General features: G+C 54.2%; 1 protein-coding gene across 1 annotated transcript; it reads left to right on the top strand.

The window, feature by feature from the left end:
• Positions 1–847: 847 nt before the first annotated feature.
• Positions 848–10,284, top strand: HPCAL4 (hippocalcin like 4). The gene is made up of 4 exons (XM_024738808.1): positions 848–1,001; positions 6,929–7,098; positions 7,204–7,419; positions 9,137–10,284. Exons 2-4 carry the CDS (start codon positions 6,937–6,939, stop codon positions 9,332–9,334), a joined length of 576 nt encoding a protein of 191 aa, XP_024594576.1. The 5' UTR covers positions 848–1,001; positions 6,929–6,936; the 3' UTR covers positions 9,335–10,284.
• The last annotated feature ends 998 nt before the right edge of the window (positions 10,285–11,282 follow it).

Below are 11,282 nucleotides of genomic sequence, written 5' to 3'. Positions count from 1 at the left end.
GGGAGACCCCCAAGTGCGGGGAGGAGGTGTTCCCAGGGCCCTGAAACCTTCCAGACCCACTCAGTGTAAACTGCCTCTGGCTTGTGTCAACATCAGAGGCCGGAGACTGGCGGCTGGGGACAGGCTTCGTCTACGGGACGGGAAGACGGGAGGGTGGGGAATGGAGGGGTTCATGAGGTAGGCAGATCCTTCCGGGGGAGATTCCGGGAGGCCTCTGGGACTCCGTGAGAAATAAGGAAGGGACGGATCGGAATTAGAGTTTGTGGGGGGCCCACGGCTAGCATGGGGCTAGGTAGAGGCTGGGTACTTTGCCATCCTCGCCCACCCGCCATGGCTTGAGGGGAGTGGATGTGTTGGGGGAGGGGATGATGCGAAGGCGTGGGCTGCTGACCACCTCATCTCTTCCCTCCCCAACTCAGCTCCTCGTTGCCCTCCTCCGATTTTGGGTGGGATATGGGGTGGGGGGGGGACACATCTTGTGACTCATCCTCTTTTCCATCCCCACCCCCGCTGGGGCCCAAGAAGGAAAGGCTTAGAGACTCAGCTTTGGCTCTTCCGTTTCCATAGCAACCATGCGGTTGTTTTTGCGAATCCAATTCAATCGTGGACACTTTTAACCTCAGACGATGGCCCGGGGTCTGAGCCTCAGGACGGGGTACAGATGGGGGCACAGCTCTCCGCTCTTTCCTCGCTACTCTGGGAAGCTCAGGGCGGGCGGGCGGAGCGCTCTCCTGCAGCCGGGCCTCACTGGGCACCAGGTCCCCACCTGAAACCCCGCCTGCCACTCCGCCTCAGCCGACCCAATCAACGCCCAATCTGACCGGGATGAGGCGGGGCTTATGCAAATCGTGTCGCCTCTGAGAGACACATAGTGATACAAGAGCTGGGAGGCGACTCGGGCGCGGACCTTGGGGAACCTGGCCGTCGGCCCGCGAGCCAGTGTCAGTCTCCGCGGCCCGCCGAGGCTCAGAGTCATCCAGCGACCCGGCGAACGGCCTCAGGTAACGTGGGCAGGGCCGGGTGGAGGCCCTTGTCCCTTCCCCCTCCACTCTTCATTCCCATTCCCTCGTCTCCTGCCCCCTGTGATTCATCTCCCTGACCCCTGGTTCCAGCATAGGCGGCAGCATGTGGAGGGCTCGCCCCTGGCCAGGGGACCCCCCACTCCAGTCCACGCCCCACAGGTCCCAGGGAAGGAGGCAGAGCTGCCTCCTTACTCCGTGAGCAACCACTGCTCTGGCCCCCAATACACAGTCACACGCACACACACGTGGGTGTGGTGTTGCCCTGGTGCTAGAGAGGAACCCATCACCCTCCCTCCTTTGCAGGTGGGTAGTCCGCTCACCCCCATGGCAACCTCCCACCTCCACAGATAGCCCCTACCCACACCCTACCCGGCCCCACCGGCAGCTCACTGCAGTTCACATCGCAATGTCCCTGCCCCAAAAGACAGCCTCCACCTCCAAAGAGAGCCCACTCCCACTTCACACTGTCCCCTCAGACTGTCCCCACCTCCACCCCTCAAGGTGACAGAGCTCACAGCATACCTGGGGGTGGGAAGAGGCTCACCACCCAGTTCTCCTCCTTGTGACCCTCTCTCAACAGGCCCCCCTGCCCATGGTCTCAGTGCAAGGCAGAGGCCCCATGTTTGGCCTCTTTCACCTGGCTTCAAGATAAATCAGGGACACCATTCCCCAGCAGACCATCCATACCTGTCAGTCACCACTGCCAAGGTCCCAGCCTCCTCCGTTCCCCTGACTTCTCACGGCCAAAGCACCAAGTTTTCTCATTCCACCTCTCAAATATCTTTCTAATTCGTACCCTCTCTGGCCTTCTTGCTCCCAGCCACTCCCTCTCTCCTATCTTCCTGTGTCTCAGTAGGGATCGTGCCAAAGCTCCGTGTGGACTGTATTGCTCCTTCCCTAAGGCAGCCTGAACCTGGAGGGCAGAAGAGCTGGGTTCAAATCTTGCCTTTGCCTCAGTTTCTGTTTGACTTTGGCCAAGTCACTTCCCTCTCTGATCCTTCGTGAGATGGGGAACAGGGGCAGGGTGGGCAGGACAGAGAGTGGACTTGATGAGATGATATTGGACAGCCTTCCAACACTGACACACTCTGGTTCTGTGGTTGATTATGAGAGAACAGGACCCTTTCTCTCTTACCCTGAACCATTAGGACATTTCAGAGAGGAGGCTTTAGTCTTCACCAAAAGGACATTGCTTCTTACCCAGGCCTGGGTATGGGCCAACCCCTTCCCACATACTCTCCAGGCCCAGGCTCCTCCTCAGCAGTTCGGAGTCTCTCCTAGACCGTCAGCCCGCATGGCATGGGCAGCTCCAAGGTGGAGGTGCTCAACAGGGCCCACCTTTTGTTTATCATTCCCTGTGTCTCACTAATAAGGAGAGGGAGAAGACCTGGCTTTTGCTGCCATGGCCACTGCTTGGAGAAGAGCAAAGGGAGGAGAGGAAAGAGTAAAATCTCCTGACCAGGGAGCTGTTGTCACCATGGCAACAGTCTCAGCACCAGCTCCTCTGAAGCTGGGTGAGGGTGTGGGATTATTGCCTCCCTCAGCCCCTCCCACCCTCCCTGCCATCTCCGCATTTGGAGCCCACAGCCCTGAGTCCTGCCCTCTGAAAGAAGCCTCTGAGCCCAGAAGGGCAGTGGCTTTGTGTATGGGGCAGTGCCAGCTCCTTCACAGCTGGAGGGCAGCTCTCAAGAGGAGCCTGCCCACATGCAGCCAGGCCACAGCTCCAACAGAACATGCCCCCAGTGGGTTCTGGCCTTCGCCTTTCTGCTGATAGGCTCTACCTGACTTTGGGTGAACTCTTCCTTTCCTAGGGTCTGGGTTCCATTGTCTCTAAGTGGGAGCAATGGCAGGAGAACACAGATAAACAAAACAGCCTGACGCCATTCCAAGGAGAAAGAAGGGGGTTCTGCCCCTTGCATATAATCCACAAAGGGACATTCACTGAACATCTCTGTGTTCCAGATGTGGCCTTTAGGTCTCTGCAGAGCAGTTCTGTGTTGCCACAGAGGGCAGAGTGGCAACCTGTGTGGGGCAGCTACAAGAGGGCAAGTAGGAACAAGGGGAGAAGTACTTTCCTCACTGTCCAAGCTGCTCCAAAACAGACTGGGTTATATCGGGAGGGAATAAGCTCTTTGCCATGGAGCAAAAGTCCTGGAGAACTTTTTCTGGCTCAGACAAGAGTGTAACGCAAAAGTCTCTCCCAAGTCAGGCTCCATTGTGGAATTCTAGAGCAGCAGGTGAGGGTCAGAGAGCTCTGAAGTCTACGCACCTGTGGGGCTCAACTCCATGGGTTCACAGGTTCTCCTCATGTCCAGAATGCCAAGTCCATGCTGCTGACTGTCAACTCTCCAGGCTGGGAGAGGCTGATCATAAGGAAGTGGGCTTCAGTCGGGCCTGAAGGCTGATTATAGCTGCATCTGCCCCGAAGAGAAGAGAGGATATTAAGGAAGATGGAAACAGCTAAGCAATAGTTGAAGTAGGTTCTGGCTGTGAGAAGACTAACTTGAAAGTATGCAATTGTGAGGGGAGCAGTGGGAGGTGAGGCAAGACAGGTGGACACCTTGACACCAGATTCTAGCGGATTCTGGAGTTTCAGGAGCCCATGGGCATGGCCACCCCTAGCCTATATTGTACTTCTGGGCAAAACTAGAAAAGACATTCTCGTGGAGCAGAGGAATTAGAAGGAAAAGCACCCCCTCCGAGGTAGTTGAGCCCACAGGATGGCTTGGCAAGCAGTGCCCCAGCTGGGTTTCAGCCCCCTTGGCTGTGCCCCTGGCCCTGACTATGTGGGGAGAGAGGACATGGTGAAGGTTCCAGGAACACTTCTAAAGAAGGAACAATAGGACTTGGTAGCAAGTTGAACCTAGGGAAAAGGGAGAGGGGAAACTAAGGGTAACTATGATCACATTTCCCCACTGGGATGAGGGACGGAAGGAAGGAAGGGCAATGGAGAGAGAAGGACCATCACGGGTTGAGGGTGAGTCTGGTTGTAGATGTGCTGAGTCAGAGGCGCTGGTGCGCCACCCCAAAGGGTCGATATTTCTTGGGTATCAGATACTGTGGCCTGGAGCCACCAAGATGGTCCCACTGAGGTCAAGGGGGAGATCAGAGCTATGGTTTTCCTGGAAGGCAGGTAGGAGTCTGTACTAGACAAGAGTAGCCATGATTTGGAGAGGGTGGTCCAGGCAGGTGGCATGGATTCAGCCTGGGTGTAACTCAGCCAGTTTTCTCCTCTCTCTGGGTTCCAGTTTTCACTAAAATGAGGGGATGATCTTAAAGGGCATCACCAGCTTTGGCCTGCTGACCTAAGAGCACTAGAAGGAATGAAGAGAGATGAAGGAGGAGTCATGTCCTTGGTGGGCCTGGGATCAAATGGGCACTGAGAACAGGTATGGCCCCAGGAGACAGAAAATGGTAGGAAGGCAGCGCAGGGAAGGAGGAGAAAAGGGGAAGGAAGTGAGAGTCACACAAGATGCCATCTCACACACACACACACACACACACACACACACATGTGTGCACTCTGGCAGATTTGCAGTCTCATACGCTGATGTGCTCCCACCCACTCCAAGCCCTTTACGCAAACACTCAGGCACATCCCACAGGAGCGGAGGGAGAGGCTCTGCCTTCCCCGTCAGATACTTCCACCCATGGGTTCTTGAGCCCTTAGTGTGCTTTGGGCTGGAGGAGGGGGCAGCTGAGGATGGAGCCTGCCTCCTTCTGCCCATGCGTGTTCCACATGTACCCTTGACTCTGGCCCCAGGGCAGCCGTTTTGGACCCCACAGTTCTAGGTTCCTGAAGATGGCACACCTCCCCCCTCCCTGCCTTCTTCTGGGAGCATATAGGAGTCCTCATTCTCTGGGGTTGTTAAGTGGGAGAGGATGTTGCCACCCCTACTGCTCCTTGATCTGCCTCATGGCCCAGTAGAGGAATCTGAGGCCCAGAGCTATCCTGGAACTCACTGAGGTCACATAGCAAGGGAAGGGGCATGGACCTGACCCATCGCAGATCTAGTTACCTAGGGCGCTCCCAGCAGTAAGGATTAGAAGCCACACTGGCAGGCACTGGGCTGTGGAAGTAGAATTCCTTCTGCCAGCCTGAGGGCTTCCTTTTCCAGAGTGTCTTCATGACAAGCTACCCTGCAGTCGGAGTCTGGCACCCCTCCAAAGAGACTCCAGGCAGGTCAAATTCACCTCCCAGGCCATGTCCTGGGAAACTGGGGCTCTAGTGGGACATTCCTGAATGTCCACTCAGCCTTCCGGGTCTGGTGGGGGCCTCACTCTAGCCAGGCTTCATGGGGAGGGCCTGTACCTCCCTCTGCAAAAAATTCCTTGGGCACAGGCTACTTGAGGGGCTTATGTTCCCACTGGGGACTGACTCTTCATTCTTCCCAAACCTGTTTCTCAGCAACACCACCTCTATCTATTCAGCCCCAAATCTGAGCATTGGCCGCAATTCCTCTGTCCCTCTCACCCCCACATCCATTCAGTCCCCAAGTCCTGCTAAGGCCCCTCCTAACATCTCTCAGTCCATCCACATCCCTCCACCACCCCTACCCTAGTGTTATTGTCTCTCACCTGAACTCTGCAGCAGGACCTCTCTGCTCTCCCTCCTTCCTGCACCCAGGTCATCTTGCCCACTGTAGCCAAAGGAAAAATCCTAAAACACATTCCTTCTCTCTGGGTCCCCGGCACCATATCGTAAGCAATCTATAAGTGTTTGTGGAACGAATGTGGTCCTCTTAACACTTGCTTTAAAACCCCAGGAGTTTCTGTCCCCCACGGGTAAAGGCCAAACTCCTTGGCATGGATTGAAGGCCCTTTACAGTCAGCCGTCTACCTCTTTGACCCAATTATGAGTTAGTGAAGGCTGGCTCATGTCGACTTTATCCCCATCACTGGCACAGGGCCTAGCACACAGTCAACCTCAATAAATGCTCAGGGAATTGGGCTTCCCTGGTGGCGCAGTGGTTGAGAGTCCGCCTGCCGATGCAGGGGACATGGGTTCTTACCCCGGTCGGGGAAGATCCCACATGCCGCCGAGCGGCTGGGCCCGTGAGCCATGGCCGCTGAGCCTGCGCGTCCGGAGCCTGTGCTCCGCAACGGGAGAGGCCACAACAGTGAGAGGCCCGCGTACCGCAAAAAAAAAAATGCTCAGGGAATGAATGAACGAATGAAAAGGAGAATGCAATCAGCGTCATCAGTGCTACCAGCTAGGACTTCTATTTGTACAGAGGAAGGAGGGAGAGAAGTTTCTTGCTGGAGTGGCCTGGAAGGCCTTGAGGAAGAACTTGGGAGACATGCAGGGGGAACATGTGAGGAACCTGCCTGGCAGGAGAGGAGCCTGCAGAGGTGGGTAGGGGCTGAGTGCGGAAAGCTCTGAATAGCAAGGGGAGGATTAAGACTCTCTTCTATGGGTGTAGGGAGCTATGGAAGGTGTAAAGAGGAGAGGAGAGGATGAAGATTGTAGCATGCAGACTGGTCAGTGAGAAGGAAGAGTGCTGAGACCTGGAAGGCTAGAGATCCTGGTTTCCAGGGGAGGAACCCTGCTGTGAGGAGAGGGGCGGGGCCTGCTGTAGACAGAGGAGGCCCTGTAATGAGGGGAAGCCCCCAGCCCAGTTGTGTGTAGGGGAAGGGGTTGGGGGGGAGGTAAGAGCTCCTGTGGGAAGAGGTGTGGTGAAAGGACACAGCCCAGCTGTAGGAGTTGGGGGTTGTCCAGGGTGGTGGTGAGAGGAGGCGGACCCACCCTGCTATGGAAGGAGGGGTCCTGGTTGTGGGGATGTGGAGTTTGTTACGGGAGGGCGCTGTGGTGGAGAAAGGGAGCCTTGTCCTACAGAGACCTGGGGGAAGGCTGCTGGTGAGGGCCTTGCCCTGGGCCAAACTGAGGGAGCTCCCTGTCCCCTCAGGCCCTGCCATGGGGAAGACCAACAGCAAGCTGGCCCCAGAGGTGCTGGACGACCTGGTTCAAAACACCGAATTCAGTGAGCAGGAGCTGAAGCAGTGGTACAAGGGCTTCCTGAGGGACTGCCCCAGCGGCATCCTCAACCTGGAGGAGTTCCAGCAGCTCTACATCAAGGTAGGCGGAGCCAGGCACCCTGGGGGGCGGGCCGGATGGGCGGGGGCGGGGCCAGGCACTCTGCGAGGCTGTTGCTGTGCCGCAACTCCAGTGTCCCCGCCTTAGTTCTTCCCCTACGGCGACGCCTCCAAGTTTGCGCAGCACGCTTTCCGCACCTTCGACAAGAACGGCGATGGCACCATTGACTTCCGGGAGTTCATCTGCGCCCTTTCGGTCACCTCCCGCGGCACCTTCGAGCAGAAACTCAACTGGGCCTTTGAGATGTACGACCTGGACGGCGACGGGCGCATCACGCGCCTCGAGATGCTGGAGATCATTGAGGTGCGCTGGGGCGGATCCCAGAGACCGGGGTGTGCTGGGGTGACGCGCTACCTGTCTTCGCTGCGGGGCCCTTCTCTGGCACCACCCTCTCCAGCCACCCTCCACTCAGGCCTCGGGAGCCACCTCGGGACACCCCACCACTCCCCTCCTCCCTCCTCCCAGGATCCAGTGGGTAGCATTGGTTGGGCGCTCAGTGTGGGACAGGTCTTGTGCTAGAAATCCCATTTTACAGAGGAGGAGATGAATCAGATGGCGGTTCATGATTCCAGTCTAAGGAGTCTGACTCCAGAGTCTAAGTTCTTAACTCATTATTATTTCAACAAATGTATACTCAGTGCCTGCCACGTGCCAGGCACTGTCCAAAGTTCTTGGTTTCATGGGACATTCCTTCTAGTGAGAAAATTTAACAACAAAAAAACTTGTGCTGTGTCAGGCAGTAAGTGTTATGAAGAAGGTAAGTAAAGCAAAGTGAGGGGAGAGAGCGATGGAGGAAAAGCAATTTTGTGTAAGGTGAAAGGTGAGCAGCGACCTGGATAAGGTGAGGGAGCGAACCACGTAGGTGTCTGGGGGAAGAGTGATCTGTGCATGGGGAACAATAAATGCAAAGACCCTGAGGTTAGACTGTGTTTTCATTTAGAAATCCCATTTTACAGAGGAGGAGATGAATCAGATGGCGGTTCATGATTCCAGTCTAAGGAGTCTGACTCCAGAGTCTAAGTTCTTAACTCATTATTATTTCAACAAATGTATACTCAGTGCCTGCCACGTGCCAGGCACTGTCCAAAGTTCTTGGTTTCATGGGACATTCCTTCTAGTGAGAAAATTTAACAACAAAAAAACTTGTGCTGTGTCAGGCAGTAAGTGTTATGAAGAAGGTAAGTAAAGCAAAGTGAGGGGAGAGAGCGATGGAGGAAAAGCAATTTTGTGTAAGGTGAAAGGTGAGCAGCGACCTGGATAAGGTGAGGGAGCGAACCACGTAGGTGTCTGGGGGAAGAGTGATCTGTGCATGGGGAACAATAAATGCAAAGACCCTGAGGTTAGACTGTGTTTTCAGTGTTCAAGGAGTGGCCAGGAGGCCAGGGGTGGTGGGAGAGAAGTCAGCAAGGGGAGAGTGGTAGGAAGGGGGTCAGATAGGTAGCCAGGAGTCCATCTCTTAGCACCATAGTCTGGGGTAGAGACTTGACTTTCTTCTGAGTGAGATGGGAGGCCCTTAAGGGCTCTCTCCATTCTCTGTGTGGAATAGGGGGTGGGAGGGCAGCAGAAGTAGGGAGACCAGTTTGGAGACTTCCACAGCAGTCCGGTCAGGAGGGGATGGAGGCAACAACCATGGAGCAGTGGAGGTAGCAGGCAGTGGCTGGTTATTGGACCTATTACAAAATTAAGGCTGACAAGATTTGCTGAAAGATTGGATATGGGTGTGAGAAAAGGAGAGTCGAGAATGGCATCAAGGCTTTTGGTCTGAACATCTAGAAGAATGAATTTGCTGTTCACTGAGACAGGGCATGCTGGGGCCCGAGCAGGTTGGAGGTGAAGAGTTGGGTAGTAGACATGTTTGGTGTGAGATGCTCATTAAATCACCAGTCTTAATGACCATTTGTCACCTTCCAGTATCCTCACATCTCCCAGTGTTCTCCATGCCCACCCCCAGGCCCTTTCGCTCACCCCCAGTCCTCCCTTCTCTTCGTGAGTGTTAACAGCTCCCTCCTCGCCCCACCAGGCTATCTACAAGATGGTGGGCACTGTGATCATGATGCGTATGAACCAGGATGGGCTCACGCCCCAGCAGCGCGTGGACAAGATCTTCAAGAAGATGGACCGGGATAAGGACGACCAGATTACACTGGAGGAGTTCAAGGAGGCGGCCAAGAGTGACCCATCTATTGTGCTGCTGCTGCAGTGTGACATGCAGAAGTAGAGGCTGGTGAGGGGCAGGGCCCCTGGCCAGGAGGGGCGTGGCCACCTCCCAACCCAGTGACCTCTGGTTGGCCCTTGCCCAGGGGGAGGGGGACTCCAGCCTCACTCTCTGGCCCACCCACCCCTCTGCCCAAGTCCTTGCTCCCCTCAATCAAGATCCTTGAGGGACCACCTAATTCTGGAATAGAGACAGATCCTCAGGTATCCTGTGGTCTAGCCCCAGCCCCAGTCTTGGCCCAGAATCAACATCCACTGGGCATAGGGGAGTTGGTTTTTGCATCGAGGTGCAGGGTGAAGGAGGGGGGCTGGGTTCTGCTTTGAAATTCTGTTCTTCCTGGGATTGTGCTTTATAGGATGTGGTCCCACAGACCCCGGTTAAAGGGCCAAATTGGGTCTGTCCTTTGCTGAGGACCCAGATCCCTTAAAGGTGGTCTGTGTCCTGCCCCCACGACTCTACCTGGCCCCTCTGGCCCCAGCCTTTGGAGTGTTCATTCAGTCCTTTCTTCAGCTAACATTTATTGAGCACCTGTTCAGTGCCAGGCGCCTCTAGGTGCTAAGGCTATGGTAGTTTACAAGACTCATTCTGTGCCCTCCGGCAGCTCGTAGGGTTGTTAGTGGTCAGGGTCTCAGACAGGGAGGTTGAGCACAGGTGAGCAGAGGGTGCGGTGAGGCTGGTTAGTTTGAGAGGAACTATTAAATCTTTCTGCTCAGCTCCCCACAGAGCTGCAGAAGGATGAAATGAAAAGTGTTTGGAAGTCTAGGAACCATGTCAGGGGGAATTTTAAGAAAAATTGAAATTTATGTAATACCTATATTTTTAGGACCCTTTAAAAGAGCTAAAATCATTTTATTAGTTGAGGATATTAAAACATACTTTATATTACTTGGTTTCTTGTAAAATGATTAAATGAATACAGAAAATGCTAATTTTCAGGGGGAAAAAAGAACTGAGAAAAAAGAGAGACAATATCACCCAACTTACCAGATGACACTTTTTCTTATCAGGCTAAGTCCTGAGCTGTCACACTTAGCACTTCCTGCTGCTTCCTCTTTGATGATCTTTTTCAATTCAGTGAGCATGTCTCTGCTGTGCACTTATTCTGGTTAGGTGCTGACTTCAGAAACAGAGAACACAAGGTTTGCCAAGAGTGAGACAAGTGTAGTTCCCACATCTGGATTTGGTCTAGTTTAAGGATGGGCTTATTCTTTCACTGCTACAGAAGCAGACGGAGCTAGAAGAAGAGGACCAGCCGGCCGCTGTTTTGGCTGCCAGGCTGCATGTATGGACCAAATGCCTAAAAATGTGCTGGGCATGCTCCATTGAAAGGCTTTTTCTAACCCCAAATCCTAAGTCCACCAGGTAGTTCATCATCTTCCAAGTGCACTGGCTTTGCTTTCCAATGTCTGCTTTCCAATTTTGGATCCATGAGCTATACAGCTGCATGCTTTGAATGCCAGAAAATTAATCTTGCTTCTTCATCAAGTCTTTCACTTTACTTTCTCCTGTGCTTGTAATCAGAAATTAACTTCAATGTGCAGTGACAGTGGATTTTCTCTTGAACTGCTGGTGAAAATAGTCTAGTACACAGGTGCTGTCAGCCCAGGGTGGGAGCTGGGAATGATTGCTGGGTTGGGGGGCGTGGGGTTGTATCTTCAAGAAAGAGATGCAGCATATCTCTTACTTTTGAGTGCTCACCTGTCCTCCCTCTCTGCAGGTGGAAACTCTTGGGGATGCCGACCTGTGGTCTCAAATTCTATTAGACTTTCCTTCTTGCTGCCCTTAGGGGTGGCAAGTCCGCTGGGTTGCCACCCTCTTTTTATCCTGCCAATGACCAGCCACATGGTAAGACTGGGGAATTCACATCCTTGGGCGGTAAGCAGCAAGTTTTTATCCAGTAATGTCTCAAGGGATGTTTCATTGCTCTCAGGAGCTGGCCATTAAGTGTGTC

This window comes from Neophocaena asiaeorientalis, unplaced genomic scaffold (genome assembly GCF_003031525.2).
Source record: "Neophocaena asiaeorientalis asiaeorientalis breed wild unplaced genomic scaffold, Neophocaena_asiaeorientalis_V1.1 scaffold106, whole genome shotgun sequence".
NCBI classification, from domain to species: Eukaryota; Metazoa; Chordata; class Mammalia; order Artiodactyla; family Phocoenidae; genus Neophocaena; species Neophocaena asiaeorientalis.
Note: the sequence above shows the minus strand (reverse complement) of the source record. Positions and strands in the feature narration are given on the sequence as shown.

Bases quoted from the DNA above. Each gene is read 5' to 3' on its own strand.
- HPCAL4 (XM_024738808.1), top strand. From the start codon at position 6,937: ATGGGGAAGACCAACAGCAAGCTGGCCCCAGAGGTGCTGGACGACCTG. The intron at 7,099-7,203 runs GTAGGCGGAGCC...TCCCCGCCTTAG, and splicing joins TCCAGCAGCTCTACATCAAG to TTCTTCCCCTACGGCGACGC. The intron at 7,420-9,136 runs GTGCGCTGGGGC...TCGCCCCACCAG, and splicing joins AGATGCTGGAGATCATTGAG to GCTATCTACAAGATGGTGGG.